This window comes from Staurois parvus, unplaced genomic scaffold (assembly GCF_062004578.1).
Source record: "Staurois parvus isolate SC_StPar_1 unplaced genomic scaffold, SC_StPar_1.0 ptg000195l, whole genome shotgun sequence".
NCBI lineage: Eukaryota > Metazoa > Chordata > Amphibia > Anura > Ranidae > Staurois > Staurois parvus.
In genome coordinates this window covers 8,315,512-8,336,360 of record NW_028317991.1, presented here as the reverse complement: position 1 = coordinate 8,336,360, position 20,849 = coordinate 8,315,512, and the positions used below count along the sequence as shown (strand labels likewise).

At 44.3% G+C, this 20,849-nt stretch overlaps 1 protein-coding gene across 1 annotated transcript in view; it reads left to right on the top strand.

Annotated features, from left to right (window-relative positions):
- Window positions 1–20,849, top strand: part of DOP1B (DOP1 leucine zipper like protein B) — a 227,720-nt gene that overhangs the window by 143,307 nt on the left and 63,564 nt on the right. The window contains exons 12-15 of the mRNA XM_089677928.1: window positions 2,476–2,575; window positions 3,741–3,932; window positions 16,106–16,766; window positions 17,421–17,692. Coding sequence (XP_089534054.1) covers window positions 2,476–2,575; window positions 3,741–3,932; window positions 16,106–16,766; window positions 17,421–17,692 — 1,225 coding nt within the window. The remainder of the gene's footprint in view (window positions 1–2,475; window positions 2,576–3,740; window positions 3,933–16,105; window positions 16,767–17,420; window positions 17,693–20,849) is intronic.

The following is a 20,849-nucleotide window of genomic DNA, read 5'->3' as shown; positions in this document are numbered from 1 at the left end:
TCTGTAGGATATTAGTACAGGGTGCAGGGCATTTCAGAGAGATCTGTAGGGTATTAGTACAGGGTGCAGGGCTTTGCAGAGAAATCCGTAGGGTATTCGTACAGGGTGCAGGGCATTGCAGAGAAATCTGTAGGGTATGAGTACAGGGTGCAGGGCATTGCAGAGAAATCTGTAGGGTATGAGTACAGGGTTCAGGGAATTGCAGAGCAACCTGTAGGGTATGAGTACAGGGTGCAGGGCATTGCAGAGAGATCTGTAGGGTATTAGTACAGGGTGCAGGGCATTGCAGAGAGATCTGTAGGGTATTAGTACAGGGTGCAGGACATTGCAGAGAGATCTGTAGAGTATGAGTACAGGGTTCAGGGCATTGCAGAGAAATCTGTAGGGTATGAGTACAGGGTGCAGGGCATTGCAGAGAGATCTGTAGGGTATAGGTACAGGGTGCAGGGCATTGCAGAGAAGTCTGTAGGGTATTAGTACAGGGTGCAGGGCATTGCAGAGAGATCTGTAGGGTATGAGTACAGGGTGCAGGGCATTTCAGAGAAGTCTGTAGGGTATGAGCACATGGTGCAGGGCATTGCAGAGAGATCTGTAGGGTATTAGTACAGGGTGCAGGGCATTTCAGAGAGATCTGTAGGGTATTAGTACAGGGTGCAGGGCACTGCAGAGAGATCTGTAGGGTATAAGTCCAGGGTGCAGGGCATTGCAGAGAAGTCTGTAGGGTATTAGTACAGGGTGCAGGACATTGCAGAGAAATCTGTTGGGTATTAGTACAGGGTGCAGGGCACTGCAGAGAGATCTGTAGGGTATAAGTCCAGGGTGCAGGGCATTGCAGAGAAGTCTGTAGGGTATTAGTACAGGGTGCAGGACATTGCAGAGAAATCTGTTGGGTATTAGTACAGGGTGCAGGACATTGCAGAGAGATCTGTAGGGTATTAGTACAGGGTGCAGGGCATTGCAGAGACGATTGTAGGGTATGAGTACAGGGTGCAGGGCATTTCAGAGAAATTTTGTAGGGTATTAATATAGGGTGTTGGTCATTATGTAGGGAAAATCTGCAGAGTATTAGTAAAGCGTGGGTGTCCTTACACTGAAATCTGTATGGTATAGGTACAGGGTGCAATCATTACATAGGAGAAATCTGTAGGGCCTTTGTGCAGGGTGGGGGTGATTACATAGAAATCTATAGGGCATTAGTACAGGGGGGGGTCATTACATATAACTGTAGGGTTTTAGTACAGGTTGGAGATCATTACATAGAAGAGATAGGAAGGGGTATAAGTAGAGGGTGGTGTCATTATATACAAATCTGTAGGGTATTAGTAAAGGTCACCAGTCATTACGTAAGAGAAATCTTAAAGGTATTAGTAAGGGATTGGGGGTGGTTGTTACATAGAAATCTATAGGATATTAGCACAGGTCGGGGGTCTGCAAGGTATTAGTACAGGGTGGGGGGGTCATTACACAGGAGAGATTCACATGGTGTGATTATAGGGTGGGGTCTTTATTGAGGAGAGACAGCATCATAGAAAGGTGATGGTAGTAAAAGACCAAGTGGTCCATCGAGTCTGCCCACCCGAAGGGTAATTGATACAGGGTGGGGCTCATTTCATAAGAAAGATACACAGGGTATAAGTACAGGGTGGGGTCATTGCATAGGAGAGAGATGAAGGGAATATGTATGGGATGGGGGGGTCATTACATTGAAATCTATAGGATATTAGTACTGGTTGGGGGTCATTGGGGTGAGATCTGCTGGATATAAGTTAGAGAGTGATGTCATTGCATAGGAGAGATCTGAATTGTATTAGTATGGGATATGGGGGGTGTCGTTACATAGCAGAGAGCTAAAGGTTATTAGTACAGGGTGGTACAGTGTTAGTACAGAGTGGAGATTATTATATAGGATAGTACTGAAGGGTATTAGTATAGGGTGAGGATTATTATATTTGAGAGATCTTAAGGGTGTTAGTACAGGGGGTAGGGGGGTCATTACATAGAAATCTGTAGGGTATTAGTGCAGGGTTGGGTCAATACATAGGAAAGAGGTGCAGGGTATACGTACTGAGTTGGGGTCATTACATACAGTAGCAGAGGTCTGCAGGGCATTAGTATAGGGTGGAGGGGTCATTAAATAGGAAATGTGCAAAGCACTCTGCTTGACTGGTTCCTATTTATTTCAATAAATAAAAAATCAGGTCACAGTGTTGTGACCTCTCCTCCAATTATGGAGCTTTTTCTTCAGCACTATGCACTGCAGCATTCTGACAGAAACCACAGTGCGCACCGTTAGGCATGCACTATATAAATGGCACATCAAATCCGGGCACAATGGGAAGTGAAGACTGTAGTGAAGCTTCCTCCTATTGGCGCAATGGTCCACACCTCTACGTATCTGTTGTCCAGATTTGTACAAAAGCCCAAAGACCTATTCCTGTGCAATGAGTAATTATTTTCTGGTATTGCTCTTTTCAGAAAAAATGTGAACTCCACAGACAGTAGATACATAGGCCGACCTCCCTGTGTGTCTGAGATCTGCACTCTGCTGGTCTTTCTGTTGGATGTTATACCCCTGGTAAGGAAACTGGAATCGTAAGCAGATATCTGATGTCTTTATCTATTGTCAGTTTCTCTGTTATTTGTGTCCGTGTATTTTTTCTGATATGCACATTTTCACGTATAAACTTCTAATGTATTTCAGCAAATTTCCTAGAAAAATCTTAGGCCCCATTCACACTTTTGCGAGAGGGAACAGGCGTTCCCACTCGTGATTTTTTTTACCGATTTGCACGCGATTTTGTGTATCGGCTAGCCCACAGGAATTGCACTGTTGTTTTTCAAGATAAAATGTATATTTTCCAGAATACTGCTCAGGCACAATGAACATTTTTAGTACATATTTACTTTTTGAGCTCAGGTCCACTTTAATGGATCGTTCCACCCTAAATATGCTTTTAGTTATTTTTATCAATGTCATCATTGCCATTATTTTGCTAATATTGCATGGATTTTCACAGGTGACGCTCTTGTGCCTCTAATATCCTGTGTTTATTAGGGTAAACCAGTCTTGAAACAAACCTGGAGGCTGTCATTTATGATCTCCCTTCGAAATGCAGGTTGCCTGGTTTTCTTGCTTCAAGGCATTGAGCCACTAATGTAGAGTAAACACAGATAGGAACTTACAATTCTCTCTGAAATCCCTGAGCCGCATATTTATTCCAGGTTAGTGGAAAAAATTAAAGCTAGCTGGTCAGCATGGCAGCCAGGCAGACAGCATTTTCAGAAGTAGACTGGCAATGGAAGTAGTTTTATTCCTCTTGCAACAGGTTTTCTTTAAAAGCTATGGCAGCGATTTACTAAAACTAGCCGACACAGAATCTGGTGCAACTGTTAATAGTAACCAATCCGTTTCTAGGTTTTATTGTTAAAGTTTGATTGAACAAGCTAAACTTTAAAGCTGATTGGTTACTATGCACAGCTGCACCAGAATCTGTGTCCACCGGTTTTAGCAAATCTCCCCCTGGGAGTCCACAGCCAGTCCCAGAATTTCATTGAAATGTCACATTTATTACATTTTATTTATAAACAATTTAATAATTTCTTTAATCAGGCTAACTTGATTATATTGAAAGTGCCAATGTTCTTTATCATAGAATTATAACCAGATTTTTGCTTGGTTCCTCTGTGAAATGGACATGTCACAGTGAATAGCTGACATCTGTCGTCCTTCCTTGTTTCAGGAGCTGTATTCTGAGGTGCAGACGCAGTACCTGCCGCAGATGCTCAGTTACATGACGCAGTCCCTCTCTGAGAACATGGACAGTCTCGGTTTGCCAGAACTGACGCAGGCTCTGAAGACTTGCTTCAAGGTGCTCAGCAAAGTGCAGATGCCCCCCGCTTACCTGGATAATGAGTCCATGAGTCCAGATGCTGTAAGGTTTTTTTCTTTTACCCACCAACATTTAGATATTATATTATGTGATTAATGTATGGATAATCAAAATTTACTCCGTTTTAAAAGAGTTTTATATCTTTATGAGGACAGCTATCTTAGTCCCATTTAGTGGTACCAGCAAAACCCTAAGGGTCCATTTACACTAGTGCCTCGTGGTAATGTGCATGTTATTGCAGCAAATGGCAGCTCGTGTAACATGCTCAGTTTGAATGGCACCCCAATGCATCAAGGCAACGCACCTGTGTTGTAGTGCACTGCAATGCCTATACCTTGCAAAAAAAGGGTCATGTCCAATTTTTGGCATGTTGGCGGGCATTCATATCAATAGGCTGCCCTAATTTCCACATGCGCTAATGCACAACATATCACGTGTTAATGCATCAAAAAGTAAATGGGCCTGGAGGGCTTGTGTACACGATAAGTGCATGCTTTCACATTCGAAAACAGTGCAGATCAGATGCTTGTGGCTGCACTTGACCTGCTTTGCCAAACCCTTCTCCAAAAGGACATGCTACATTTAAGCTCATCTAAACCCCAAAACAAAAATGTAATATAATACAGCTTTGTTTTCACCTGGTGATCCTGCCAGTAATATGTTTTCTGTCTGTGGGTAGTTACGTTTACTCCTCCTGTGGATCTATGGAAGGAGTCATGATTGTCACACAGGCTGGATGTCTGCCTTTTTTTTTATCTCCACTACATGGAGCTGATGGGATTGGTAGATTACAGAGGAAGGATAAGATTACTTGGCTTTCTGTTTAACTCACAGGAAGTGACACGGACACTTCATTTCTGGCAGGATCAACAGGTATTTTCTGCACTTATTGAAGTTGTTGTTAACCTGAAAAAAAGCAAATCTAGCAACCACATATAAGAACTGGTAAGCTTCAGTATGTAAACATTGTTTGGGGGGGTTAGATGTACTTTCTGCGAAATGATCATCCACACTGTACCAGTGAGGTAAAAGGGAATCTGTTGACCTGCATGTCACATGCATTTCCAATGTGTGTCAAATACAGGCAAGCAATGCCTCTGTACATACACCCATTTTAGGGCTCATCCATACTTGCAGTGCTCTCTGAAAAGTGATTCATGTTCAGATCACTCTTCAGAGTATTTCAAAAGTGTTATGTAGCATCTTTACTGTTTGCTTTTATCCCATAATCGTTGTACTAGAGCTCCGCAAACTACATGCATTGCACATGGTTGCAGGGTGCTTGTGGTGTAGCCCCATTCACTTGACTGGGTCGCATTCGTCAGGTGCTTAGCCCGCCGAAAGCAACAGGGGGTATAATTCGTGTTGCAGCCATGAAGCAAAGCAAACTGGGTAGCATTTGGGGGGCAGTAGAAGCGTACAACACCCATAGGGGTTTACCTCCCTTGTAAACGAGCCTTTACTCTAGTCTGGTCTCACTTCATGGCATCATGTGCTGCACCTTTATGTCCATATGAAAAGGAACGTAGTAATTGTAATAGTTTCTTTACCTTGTGTGTAAGTTTGTCATTTATATCTAAGTGAGAGATCTGATCTAACCCAATCAAGTAAAGCGTATTATTATTATACAGTATTTATAAAGCGCCAATAGTTCGCTCAGCGCTGTACATTACAAAGGGAGACAGAACATGTGACAGAACAATAACAATACAATGCAAAACATGAGGGGATCGAGGGCCCTGCTCTTTCAAGCTTACAATCTAGGAGGGAGGGGATGGTGGCACAGGAGGAGATAGCTGTGGGGGATGGAGTGGTAGGAAGAGTGGAGGAGGTCGGCAAGTTAGCAGGGGGTGTGGTAGGCTTCCCTGAAGAGATGGGTTTTCAGGGTGTTCCTAAAGGAGAGGAGAGTAGGTGATAATCTGATGGGTTGGGGCAGGGAGTTCCAGAGGATGGGTGACACCCTGGAGAAGTCCTGGAGGCGGGCATGGGAGGAGGAGACCAGGGAACTAGAGAGAAGGAGGTCTTGTGAGGAGCGGAGTGTATGTGCTGGGCAGTACTTGGATATTAGGTCGGTGATGTAGTTCGGGGCAGTGTGGTGGACGGCTTTGTACGTCAGTGTTAGGATTTTGAATTTGATCCGTTGCGCAATCGGAAGCCAGTGGAGGGATTGGCAGAGGGGGGTGGCGGAGATGGAGGTGAAAGGTGAATGAGTCTGGCAGCCGTATTCAGGATCGACTGAAGCGGGGATAGCCAGCAGCGAGGCAGGCCAGTAAGGAGGGAGTTGCAGTAGTCGAGTCGTGATATGATGAGGGAGTGGATGAGCTGTTTAGTGGTTTCTGGGGTTAGGAACGTGCGGATTTTGGCGATGTTGCGGAGGTGGAGTCTGCATGAGTTTGTTAAAGATTCAACTTGGGGCTGGAAGGATAGGTTGGAGTCCAGAATGACACCAAGTACTCTGGCCTGCGGGGCGGGTTTGATATTGGCGTTGTTGGATGTGATGGAGAAGTCAATGGGGGGTGGTGTCCGGGCTGGGGGGAAGACAAGAAACTCGGTTTTGGAGAGGTTCAGTCTAAGAAAGTGCAGCGACATCCAGTCTGATATGTCGCTCAGTAGGTGTGTGATTCGGGCGGAGGCTGAGGGGGTGAGGTGGGGGGTTGAGAGATAGATTTGTGTGTCGTCGACATATAGGTGGTAGTTGAAGCCGTGAGAGTGTATGAGTTGGCTAAGGGAGGAGGTGTAGATGGAGAAGAGAAGGGGCACGAGGACGGAGCCTTGACGGACCCCAACAGAGAGGGGGAGTGAGGGGGGGGTGGTAGCATTATGGGTAACGCTGAAAGAGCGTTGTGACAGGTAGGATGAGAGCCAGGAGAGAGCAGAATCTCTGAGGCCGAGGGAGTGTAGTTTTTTGAGGAGGAGGGGGTGGTCGACTGTGTCGAAGGCCGCAGAGAGGTCAAGGAGTAGGAGCACTGAATAGTGGCCATTAGCTTTGGCGGTTAGCAGGTCGTTGGAGAGTTTGAGTAAGAGTTTCGGTGGAGTGTAGGGGACGGAAGCCGGACTGTAGGGGATCGAGGAGCTTGTTGTAGTTGAGGTGAGAGCTTAGGCGGGTGTAGACTAGGTGCTCGAGGAGTTTGGATGTAAATGGGAGCAGGGAGATGGGTCTGAGGTTGTTCGGGTCATTGGGGTCCAGGGAGGGCTTTTTAAGTATGGGGGTGATGTGTGCATGTTTCAGAGGGGAGGGGAAAGTGCCAGAGGCGAGGGAGAGATTAAAGATGTGGGTGAGGGAGCGTAGGATGGAGGGGGAGGGAAGTCGTAGGAGTTGTGAGGGGATAGGGTCGAGGGGGCAGGTGGTGAGGCGGGCATCAGAGAGGACCTTGGAGACTTCCTCGATGGTAGTAAGGTCAAAGGTGTGGACTGTTGGGGGGGCTTCAGTATGAGGAATGAAGGGTGGGGTGGAAGTGGAGGTCAGAGCAGTGGTGGGGCCGTTGGAGAGGGGTGATGAGGGGGTAGCTGAGTGAGGGAGAACGGGGTTGGAGGGAGTTTGAGCAGCGACAAAGTCCCTGCGGGTTATGTCGAGGGAGAGGGGGGATGAGGGGGTAGCTGTGTGAGAGGGGACAGGTTGAGGGGGCGTGTGAGTTGCGGCATTGTCCTTGCGAATTGTGTCAATCTTGTTTTTGAAGTGATTGGCAATCTCAAGGGCAGTGAGTGAGGTGCTGGGTGGAGGTGGCGAGAGTAGAGAGTTGAAGGTGGAGAAGAGTCGGTGAGGATTGGAGGAGAGGGCCTTGATGAGGGTCAGGAAGTAGGCTTGTTTGGCTGCGTGGAGGGAGGAGGTGTAGGTGTGGAAGGCAGATTTGTAGCAGGTGAAGGCTTGTTGGGATTTGGTTTTGCGCCATAGTCGCTCCAGAGCACGACTGTGTCGTTTGAGGGTTTTGGTGTGATCAGTCTGCCAGGGCTGGAGCCGTCGGGGTCTGATGTTGCGTGTGGTTAAAGGCGCTAGTGAGTCAAGGGCAGTTGACAGCGCGTTGTTGTAGGCAGTCATAGCCAAGTCGGGGCAGGACAGGGGGAGGATGTGGAGTTGATCAGCTGCAGAGTGGAGGGGGCAGGGTTAAGGTTGCGGAGGTTACGGCTGGTAGTAGTGTGACATTTGGAGGGGTAGGCGTTGGAGGACGAGGAGATAGAGAAGGTAATCAGGTTGTGGTCAGAGAGAGGGAAGGGGGTGTTAGTGAGGTTGTGGGGAGCGCAGTGGTTGGAGAAGACAAGATCAAGGATATTACCGTCGGAGTGGGTGGTAGCACCTACTCATATGGAAACTGAGCTTTGTGCAAAGTGTTTCTATATCGTTTTATACATTCTAATTGTGTGGATGATATCGCCTAATAAACCTTCTAATGATGCATTGACAGCCCCGCGCCTTGTTCTTCATTGGTTAAATTACACTTTCACTTGCTGCCACCAATAGGCTTTTCTTAGAATAGCAGCTGCAGCGTGGGTTTGTTTACACGCCATTTGGTAAGAGCAATATAAACCAGGTTACTTTGTACACAAGGCTTTGTTACTGTATTATGTTGTAAAAAAAGTTTTTTTCGTTTTTTTTTTTTTCATCTCCCTTCACTATCATTGTAAACATAAAAGGGGCAATGGAAGGCTGAACCCCCTCTGTAAAGTTGAAATTCATTTTCATCTAAAAAAAGTTATCTTTAAAGCAGATTAAGAAAAAAAATTATTCTTGCAGTGCCCCCCATGCACTGCAAGCTTTAAATGCTATGGGGTACCTTATTCCTCACTCCCTTTCCTGCTGGTGGTCTTATCTCCAATGCTTGGGGTTCTGAGCAGACCCTCGCCATCCTCACATATAATGCAGGACTGCTGGTCCTGCATTGCTTGTGATGACAAAATGTGAGTGCTGTCCAGACTGCCTTATAGAAGGGGGATTCAGGGAACCAGCCACACAATTTGAAAGACGCTGCTGGAGTGAGGAATAAGGTAAATATCACAATTTATTACTTTACTCCTAGACTTAAGATGTAACCCTTGCCCTCTGGGGGGGGGGGGGGGGGGTAGGGCACTGCAAGGGTTTTTTTTGTTTTTCTGGGGCCTGGAGTTGGGCTTTAAAATGTACCCGTCCCTCTCCTGACACATTCACTGTCTACAGAGGAGTGCTGGGAGCATTAAGATGTTGTCCTGATCTTGGCATACTAGGCTATGTAAAGTATTGCAATTCATCAAAAAAAGTAATGAAAACTAAGATACGTAGGGATCAAAAAATTACCAGTGAAGACACAGGTACACTTTGACGGGAACCTGTCAGGACAGGAAAGGAGAGGATATGGGTGTTGCTGTTTTGGCTTGCTTTTAAATATGTAACTTTTATAAGCTGTGTATCTAATTTTTTTTTTTTTTTACCCAGTAACTCACTCTGAATAAACACATAAGTACAAAAGGTCAGGCTTTTGAGATTTCACTGGTCGCATACTTCTTCCTGCTCATTGACTTATTCGATACTGAATGCAGGATGTCAGTCCTGTAGACTTCACCTTTAAAAACAAGCCAGAGATGGCAGCTCTTGGCAGGTTCACTTTAAAGCGAAACTAAAGCTAAAAGCTAACTGCTAACTCTGACCTACAAAGCCATTCACAATGCCGCCCTGAACTACATAACTGACCTGATACCCAAATACTACCCTACCCGTGCCCTCCGCTCCTCACAGGACCTCCTACTCTCTAGCTCCCTGGTCTCCTCCTCCCATGCCCGATTGCAGGACTTCCCCCATCCTCTGGAACTCCCTACCTCAATCCATCAGACTGTCACCTACCCTCCTCACCTTCAGGCGCACCCTGAAAACCCTCCTCTTCAGGGAAGCCTACCCCAACCTCACCTAACACCCGACCTCACCTAACAACTAACCTCCTCCACTCCTCCCACCACTCCATCCCCCACAGCCATCTCCTCCTGTATCACCTTCCCCTCCCTCCTAGATTGTAAGCTCGAAAGAGCAGGGCCCTTGAACCCCTCGTGTATTGTATTGTTACTGTCTTGTCTCATGTTCTGTCCCCCTTGCTACTGTACAGCGCTGAGCATACCCTTTGGCGCTATATAAATACTGTATAATAATAATAATATTTATTTTTGTATTTATTGCAGAAGAGTAAGGGAATGTCTCTTCTGCAAATAAAATACACTTATCTACCTATTTGCAATCCTCTGAAGTGCGTACACTGAGCTGCACATAGGCAGCTCAGCTTACATTCCTTCACACTTCCAGGGTATCGGGATGCTGTCACCCCATGACGGCCAATCAATCAGAAGAATCCATAGAGAAGATGCCGGAGAGGGACTGTTGGAAGGAAGGTAAGTATGTGGCTCTTTAGTTCCACTGTAGGACCTTGTTCACACCATACCTGCATGAAAACTGGTGGAAACTGACATTCAGATTTCACTTACAGAGACATTAGTTTACATCAGATTTCACGCGTGCTTCAATTAGTTTTTTACACATTGCAAATTCCTGCAAAGAAAAAATGTTGTGGTGTGAACAGGGCACATAGAGAACAATTGATATTGTGCCCTGGTAGAACACATGCAGAAAAACAGATGTCTCTGCACCCACCATGGTGTGAACAAACCCAACTGAACAGTCCATTTAGGGCTCGTTCACACCGTAAGTGCATGAAAACTGTTGGGAAAACTACGCATGTACATTTTTCATGTACATTGACATCAGTTTTCATGCGCATCAATTTTGTGCCCTGTTCACACCAATGTTGATATCATATCAGTGTTTTTGGAGTTTATTCGTGCAGAAAACTCAATACATGTGCGCAAAAAAAATCTGCACATGATACTAGTGTTGTGTGAACAGGGCAGGTTGAGAACAATTGCTATTTTTCTGTACCCTTGCAAAGCGTGTTCAGAAAAACTGACGTCTCTACACTTGGTGTGAAGGCCTTAGCCCTGGTCCACACTGATGCGAATTGTCATGCGATTTGACCATTAAAATGCATGTCGAATCACATGCAATGATCAGCAACGGAACTTCGTCAGAGTCGCACTGATTAGAAAAGTAGTTCCTGCACTACTTTTGCTGATTTGGGATGCAACTTGAATAGACATTTGTGCATGAAGTCGCACAGATGTCTATCAAGTCACACCCCAAGTCGCACTGCCATCCGACTTTGAAATCGTGGGACTTCAAGTGAAGTCGCAGGATTTCAAAGTCAGATCCAGTGTGAACCAAGGCTTAATACCTTGTTCACACAGTACATGCAGAAAAACTGATGGAAACTGACACGCAGATTTCACTTGCAGAGACATCAGTTTACATCAGTTTTCATGTGCGTTTTAATGAGTTTTAGGGCTCGTTCACACCACGGTACAGAGACTTAAGTTTTTCTGCACGCGTTCTGCAAGGGCACAACAAAATCAATTGTTCTCTATGTGCCTTATTCACACCACAACACTAGTATTATGTGCAGATTTTTTCTGCACAGGAATCTGCAATGTGTATAAAACTCATTGGCGTGCACATGAAAACTGATATAAACTGATGTCTCTTCAAGTGAAATCTGAGCGTCAGTTTCCATCAGTTTGTATGTCCTTTAGATTGTAAGCTCCACGAGCCGGGCCCTCCTATTCCTTCTGTACTGAAATGTATTGTAATTGTACTGTCTCCCTTATATTGTAAAGCGCTGCGCAAACTGTTGGCGCTATATAAATCCTGTATTATAATAATAATACATGTATGGTGTGAATGAGTCCTTACAGAAAGCAGTCACAGCCTGAGTAGAGAAACTCTTGCTCCTTTCTAACTGGAGAATTCTAGCTCTGACTCATTAGGGGGCGTGTCAGACCTCTGCAGACAGACCACTGCTTCAACACACAGAAAATAGTCATTTTATCTACCAATCGATGTAGATCTTTACTCCTGTATTTGTAAACATCGCTTATCATCTTTTCCAATAAAAACTAAGTGAATAAATATTCTTTCTTTAGTGTGGGGCTACGATACACCTCCGTCCTTAACAAACATCCCCAAATTCCTTTTTAATTGAGTGTGTGTTTAAGTAAAACCTCTTAACTATAATTTTACCAATCGTGCTATAAAACACCTCCCTTATTAAAGCGGTAGTAAACTACGAAAAAAATTCTAAAATATCTTCTCCCTGCAAGCTAAGAGCATAATGTGTTAGTATTCATTGCATACTCGCACATTATGAAAGACTTACCTGAAAACGAAGCCTTCCAGTGGAGCGCTGTCATGACTCCCCAAGGCTTCCATCTTCACCCAGTCTTCCTTTCGGGTTCGTGACTTGCGGCCATCTGATTGGCTGGGCCGCGATGTCGTCACTCCAGCGCATTTGCAAAGGGAGTTTCGGCCGGAGCACGGCTCTCTCAATGGATGGCATGGCGACATCACCGGCGCTTCTACAGTAAATATCTCCTAATTGGTGCACATTTAGGAGATAGTTACAGTACCTGCAGGTTAGCCTTATGAAAGGCTTATCTGTAAGTAAAATATGGAAAAAGGAGTTTACTTACACTTTAACTCATAGCTGTCAAATACAAGGCCCAAGGGCAAAATCCGGCCCTTTCATGTGGCCCTCAGTCCTGCAGCTTTTGCACGCCCTTGTCTCCACCTTGTCTCAGCAGTCAACAGCAGAGAGGAGGACAGAACTCCTCCTACAGATCCTGCACATCTCTGTGCTGTCGCAGCACCCCTTTGTCTCCACCTCCCCTGTAGACTTCAGCAGCTGACTTCAGCCCTCCTTTGGTCCTCCTCCAGACCCTGCACTTTGTGCTTCTCAGCTCTACCTCCAGCTTCTCCCTGGCAGCAGCACAAGGTAAAGGGGTGCACTATGATGTAAGGGAGGGTGGGGTGCTCTGGACATCTAGTCTTACAGATACAACCGTCCCTTTGAGGTCAACCATAATGCTGCTGCGGCCCGACATTAAATTGAGTTTGACACCCCTGCTTTAACTACATATGTATCGTAAACTTATTCCCTTGTTATTTGACCTGTTACACCTTTTTTTTTTTTATTTAAATATTTATTCATTTTCAAATATGACAATACAAAATCCAAAAAGGAAATACAAAAACATTCTCATAAAACCCCTTATTTCATATCATTTTCCTCCCCTTAACCCCCTTCCTTCAACCCCTCCCCCCCTCTTCAGTGAACCCCTGACATCTATCTGATCAACTTTTATCTCACATTCTCTGGATACAAAGATTTAAAAGAAAGAAGGATAAATTTCTATATATTTTCATTTTTGTACTTAATCATAAATTTATTTATTTCACCTTTACCTTAAACTCCTCCCATTTCTTCCATTTCTCCCATTTCATATAATATGCCTCCATTCTATCTTCCTGTATATAATATAATTTCTCCAATCTAGCCATCTGATCCACCCTACTCATCCAATCCTCTTCCCCCGGCGCCTCCACTTTACGCCAAAACCTAGGTATCAAACTTTTTGCTGCATTTAGATAGCACCATATACCCAGCTCTTTATATTTATTCACTGGTATTTTCGTATTATAAAAAAGGCAAGTTTCAGGGTCCAGTCCAATCTCAATTCCAGTGATAATGCTAATTTGATTTATAACCTTTTTCCAAAATACTTGTATTTTTGAACATTCCCACCATATGTGATATATCGTCCGAGGAGAGACCTGTTACACCTAATCCACTAAAGACAAACGGTACAATCCTAAACATAAACCTTATTATCGTTAAATATTTACAATTGGGCAATAAATGATCCAAAGTGCTTTGATTAGTGCAGTCCTTAAAAAGTGTTCAAAACAGTGCAGTCCCTTGTGCTTAAATGCTCTAAATATGAAGTGCTGTATTCCAACTTCTTCTCAAAATACTGTGACATTTGTGCTCCCTTCCTATAGGACCCCACTCACCGAAAATCCAGGACTCCTTTGTAGAAAGTGGGTCATTAGCACTTTAACACCACTGTCCTCCAGATATGAACTCCACCAATGCTGTGTTCTTTTACACTCCTTACACCTCCACTCCACCTCAGGAGTATGTAGAAGGAACCAAAGAGCATTTGTCCATAGTTTTGTACCGTTGATTAAAATACACTCATACAATTAAAATGACACTATCCATATGCTCACATCCCAAGTGCAAGCAATAGTGCTGTGGTTTGTATGTCTAGGACACGCCTGCATTCCACGGACCCAAAGTGATGCACCAGACATGAAGCAATGATGCAGGAAGGCTCCGCCCATTGTGTTTCGCCAATGTGACATCATCAGGAGCATCATCATCTTGCTTCACCCTCCGCCATTTGTACTCCAACTCTAATCCGCACAAATCAACAGGTGGAACTTAACCCTTTTCTGATCTCTGTATTCCTATCACTTTTTCATATACAAATCGCTGCTTCAGTGCAGAAATAGAGTCATCCTCAGGCTGTGGATGCTTTCTAGCAGGGTGGATTTGATTTAAATCAAACTGATTTAAATCACGATTTAAATCACTAGTCAGTAAGGCTTGATTTAAATCCTAGTTTTCTACATAAAGACTAATTCTTGCTGGTATAACTTTAATATGCAAGTAGATGAAGATTTTTAGAATAACAACTTTTCATATTAGTTTTTTTATCCCCAGTTTAATAGGTTAATCATTCATATTTGGACAACTTTTCTGTTGTACTTAGGAAGGAGAAAAATAATCATTACCTTAATAATAACAATTTAAATAGATTTATTCATCTGAAACAATAACATTCCAGCATATGTGATTTGCTTAAACATCCATGTTTGTTAACTAATTTGGCTAAACAAAATATATAGATTTTCAGAAACGTAGACTGTCAGCCCCTTCCTCCTCACACTTAGTTTCACTTTCTTCTTGTGCAGATCTATTCCACTCCAAACAATCAGAAAAATATTGTTTCTATTCTATTCACTGAACTTCTTGAAACGTAGCACTGAAGGGGTTGATTCTGTATTCATAGGTTTGTAGAAGTTAGGATTAAGGTCTTTTTCTTAACTCTGTTCATGTTATAACATTTTTGCTGTGAAGAAGAGGCATGTGATCTCCGCTGAGTCAAATTCAGTTTTGAGAACTGCAAAAGTAAACCAAGCATCTGTGATAATATCTTGTAGGCAGAGAAACTGCCCAATAATCTTACAAAAACCTCTGGAAGAGCATGACATTGTGAATGGATTCATGGAATTTATTTACCAAAAACATTAAACATATACAGCCTTATTCTACATAATTAAAAAACTAATCTTTATTTCATGATGGAATAACCTTTGGATGGTAATAGATTTTCCTCAAAAAGCATTTTATTTAAAAAAAATCTGATTAAAATAAAAAAAATCCGATTTAAATCAAAAAAATCCGATTTAAATAAAAAAAAATCCGATCATTGATTTTTATCCACCCTGCTTTCTAGTAAAAGGAACTGTAAGACATCAAACACCTGTTTGAATGCACTTGGATCTATTTTAGCTGACTTGAACTGAAAGTTCAGTTGACTTTTAAAGACTTCAGGAAACAAAGTCAATTTATGGTTTCACAATCCCCCCCCCGATATTATTGCAGCTGTTGTAGAGTCAGAAATTCCATTCAGTTTATATTTTTCTATATATTGCATATTTATTTAGCAGGCTGACAGAAAAAATGAATTGGTTCCCCCACTAATAACATGGATGGAAAAGTCTCACCTGCTGGATATTTTATTCAGGCAGCCATGGCACCCAGAGCTGTCTGACTAAAGTAGTGCTGCCGAGTGGTTACTGCATCTGATAGGATATAATCCGTGTTCAACCAATAATTTTTCATCCAGCCCAGTAAATATTAAAAATGGACTTGCAGGGCCACCCACAGCTCGAATTTAGCAAGATTTGGCTGAAATTCAAGCCGTCTATGGGGGACCTTTAGGCTTAGATCAATTTTGAAGATGAGGACAATTGCAATTACAGTGGTTTAGCCAGTGGGGCAGCTGAGTGCAGAAGATTAAAATTAAAGACACTCAACTCAACTTGTTTGGAGTCATTGGCTTAAAGGATTAAAGCAAGAGGTGTACAATGACAGCCAGGCAACCAGCATTTTCAGAAGGAGAACTCCATGATTGCATCCTCTGTGTCTCCCACTTTAAATAAAATCTTTTAAGAAAAGACTGTTTTTGAGATTAGTGCCTTTTTAATTCTGTCTTCCTAATCCATGCTGCAATATTTTTTTCAGAGTCCATCGAAAGAATCTCTGAATTCAAAGCATAATGGGGATGTGGAGGTAGAGATCGCAGAAGAGGATCCTGTCTACCCTCCTCTGAAATCTGAAGATAGCGGCATTGGACTTAGTGCCTCCTCCCCGGAGCTCGCCGGATACTTGCGTATGCCGAGGGTGTGCCCAGACAAGGGAGACGTCTGGAAACAGGGTGGCTGCATTCAGAAGACACTGCACTGCATACAAGATCTGGTAGCCACCTTTGCCAGCAAGCATCTGTTTGGAATTCAGCTGCAGACTCAGAAAAATGGCATCCAGGTGACCCCAGAGAAACAGGAAACTGTGAAGAAAAGGGGAGCGTGGGAGACAAAACAGATGACGGCACCACAATTAAAGCAAATGCTGACAGATTTCTTCACACCGTGGCCGTCTGTGTCTAAACAGAAAGGTGACAAGGTGGAACTTTCCCTGTCCGGCTCTCCTAGTAAGAAAATGATTAAGGGGGGCGAGCAAGGATGGGATATCGACCGTATCATCCAGAACATGGGAGACATGTCTGAGGACTGCCGAGAGGCCTTCGCTGCTGCCTGCCAGTTCCTGCTGGACTGCGCTACTTTTCCCGTCTACCTGTCTGAGGATGAAACTGAGCAGCTGTACTCTGCTGTCTTCCAAGTACCTGGTAAGGGGTGCTGAGAATAAGCATGATGGTCCTAGCTGGGCCTTATCAATGTTATACGCAAGGGCCATTTTGTGCAGGATGGTCCCTAGCTGGGCCCTATCAATGCTATAGACAAGGGCCATTTAAGGCAGGAAGTCTTACTTGGACCCTATCATTGCTATTGGCAAGGGCCAGTTTTGGCAGGATGGTCCTAGCTGGGTCCTATCAATGCTGTAAACAGTGGCCATTTTAGGCACAATGGTCCTAGCTGGGCCCTATCATTGCTATAGACAAAGGCTGTTTGAGGCAAGATGGTCCTAACTGGGTCCTTTTGGCAGCAGGCAAACAGCTGGGAATAGGGGAATAAAAGAAGTCAGAAGACTGTAGATGAGATAACGTAAAGCAATACTTCCTTCTTCCTGTCTGGTAATCTGTACAGATAAAATATATCCAGATAAACATATCCAATGATGCCTACAGTAGTGTATTACATCATTAGTGCTTAATAAGAATAATTACATGAGGCAAGGGTAGGAGTTTGTACATAAGGACATCATCTTTCAGGTGTATCTAGGGCAGTATGTTCAATGTTAAGGAAAAACTATAATTGACTTTATATAAATGTACTTTGAAATGGATCTGCCAGTTCCACCTCATTATCTCCATTTGCTTTAGTTTCAGGTGACGCTGGCTTCCCTTTGTGGTTCAAGTCGCTGATGACCGTGTGCTGCTGTGTGAAGGATTGTTATATACAGAATGTCGCCATTTCCACTCTACTGGAGGTAGTTAACCATTCACAGTCTCTGTCTATCGTCATGGATGACCGAATGAAACGCTCCAAGATGTCTGGGTACAGTGCAGTCTTTGGGAAATTACAGATGGTCACTGTTCCACCTATCTCACCAGGAATCCTTAAACTCATAGCAGAGAAGACCGATTTCTACCCCGTAAGTTTTTCACTATTTAATTGTAGGTTTGGTAAGAAATATTGGACCTGACGAGACCCTATTCTGCAAATGGTCACTGCACTTTGATTTGATATATATATATGTGTGTGTGTGTGTGTGTATGTATATATATATATGTGTACACACAGTTGTGCTCAAAAACAAAAGTTTGCATACCCTGGCAGAAATCGTGAAATTTTGACATTGAAAATATGAACATGCCAAAAAAACCTGTCTTTTATTTAAGGATAGTGATCATATGAAGCCATTTATCATAGTCATTTGGCTCCTTTTCAATCATAATGATAACAGAAATCACCCAAATGGCCCGGATCAAAAGTTTCCATACCCTGGAATGTATGGCCTTGGTACAGACACAAAAGGTGACACACGGGTTAAAATGGCAATTAGAGGTTAATGTCCCACATCTGTGGCTTTTTAAATTGCAACTAGTGTCAGTGTATAAATAGCCAATGGGGTTGATTTACTAAAAGTAAATATACTGTGCACTTCAAGTGCAGTTGCTTTATATCTGAGGGGAAGCTCTGAAATGAGGCAGAGCTCTGCTGATTTCTTTTATCCAATCATGTGCAAGCACAGAGGTGTAGCTTGAAGCCTGTGGGCCACGATTTAAACGTTGACCTGGGGCCCCCCACTACCTTCCACCGTGTGCCAAGATTCCCCCACCACGTGCCAAGATATGATAGCTTTATGGTGGTTGTCTCTATCTTCTCTCTCTCCTGCTGCCGTCTGCACATGCACACAAGGTGGGGGCACGCAGGCCGCACTCTGAGCTGTCGGGTGAAAGCGGTAGGTTTTCCAGATCCACATACAAGCTCACCCCTTTCACCCAGGAGCTCACAGTGTGGCCTGCCTGCCCCCCCATCTTGTGTGCATGTGCAAGGCTGAGCAGATATCACACCTTTTTTTTTATGGGGGGGGGTTAAAACACCTTTTCTTTTATACATTATTAAACAGCACCCAGTTACCTCTCTCATGGCCAGGCTGCAGTATATGGAGATGCAGGATATTAAGGAAAAGTAACACCCCCCTTTCTGGTAATGATACATGCCCTCCTGCCTTTTTGTATTGACAGATGACACCTCCTTCAAAAGCCCCTCACTTCAGCTAATCATAGATGACCCCCCCTCCTCCTGTAAAGACAGATGACTTCCCCTCCTGGTAATGGCACATATCCCCCACCAGTTATTGACAGATGACACTTCCACCCCCCCCCCCCAAGTAATGATAGATACCCCCTCTCCCACCAAGTAATGATAGATACCCCCTCTCCCACCAAGTAATGACAGATGACCCCCTCCCCCACCAAGTAATGACAGATGACCCCCTCCCTCACCAAGTAATGACAGAGGACCCCCCCCCCCCCCCCCAACCAAGTAATGACAGATGACCCCCTCCCCCACCAAGTAATGACAGATGACCCCCTCCCCCACCAGGTAGTGACAGATGACCCCCTTCCCTCCACCAGGTAATGACAGATGATCCTTCCACAACCCCCAGCAAGTAATGACAGATGACCCCTTACCCACCACATAATGACAGATTACACCCACCTTCAGGTGCCCTCCTCCTAGTAACGACACATGGCTACCCCCAGGGAATTACTGATTCCCCCCCCCCTCCACACACCATCCTGGTAATGTCACATTATCCCGCCATGCTGACAATGACAGATTCCCCATCCAGCTCCCCCTCTGCTCATCCTGCTCAAACTGTCCCAGTAATATCTGCAGACTCTTGGGGGTATTGGGATTTTGTGCAAATTTTTGTTTGAGTGTCAGCAGGAGTTGTGGAGCAGTGTGTGTCTGTTGTCTGCACAAATCCGACCTTGTTTTTACCTCCCCAATGACAGCAGTACCAGCTCCTGGACAGTGCTCTCTTCCTCCTCCCTCGCTCAGCCCGGTGACAGCTTGGTATCCATCCCCACTTGTTTGTCAGCACTGACACGTTTCCATCCAGCAGGGCTGGCCTCACCACATCCTTCCTTTGCTACTCTCAGGCTGAGGACATGAAAATGGAACCAAAAAGTGACAGCTCAGAGCTTCCACTTTGCTCTGGATTCCACTTTGGCCATCATAGTAACAGGAAGACAGCAGGGGCCCAATGGATTGTGAGCGGGATCACATTTGTGGTCCCTGATACTGCGCCCATGTGCAAGTAAAAATGCTGTCTACATTTTCCTTGTATGTTTCCCGCAGATCTAGAGCAACTGCACTTTCAGGGCACTTGCAGTGCACAGCCTATTTGCCTTTAGTAAATCAACCCCAATGAGTTAGCGCCCACGTGGATGTACTGAGCAGGCTGGAAGCTGAGCCATAAGAAGAAGAAAAGATCAAAAGACCTGCATAACAAGGTAATGGAATTTTATAAAGATGGAAAAGGATATAAAAAGATACCCAAAGCTTTGAAAATGCCAGTAGGTACTGTTCAATTACTTATTAAAAAGTGGAAAATTTGGAATATCTTGATACCAAGCCAAGGTCAAGTAGACCAAGAAAGATTGCATCCACAACTGCCAGAAGAATTGTTTGGGATACAAAGAAAAACCCACAGGTAACCTCAGGAGAAATACAGGTGCTCTGGAAAAAGATGGTGTGGTTGTTTCAAGAAGCACGTTTCAAGGAGCACAATGCAATGATACATGAACAAAATTGAGCTCCATGGTTGAGTTGCCAGAAAGAAGCCTTTACTGCAGCAATGCCACAAAAAAGCCCTGTTATATTATGCCCAACGACACCTTAACACGCCTCACAGCTTCTGGCACACTGTAATCTGGAGGGACGAGACCAAAATAGAGCTTTATGGTCACAGGTAAAAGCCCTGTGTTTGGAGAGAGGTCAACAAGGTCTATAGCGACAAGAATGCCATCCCCACTGGGAAGCATGGGGGTGTGTGAGCTCTAAAGGAATAGGGAATCTTGAGAAAATTGATGGCAAGACGCATCATGTTATCAGAAAATACTGGCAGACATTTGCATTTTTCTGCATAAAAGCAGCACATTGGACGCTTTTGGACTTCCCAGCATAACAATGACCCTAAGCACAAGGACAAGTTGACCCTTCAGTGGTTACAGCAGAAAAAGGTGAAGGTTCTGTAGTGGCCATCACAGTCTCCTGACCTTAATATCATCGATCCA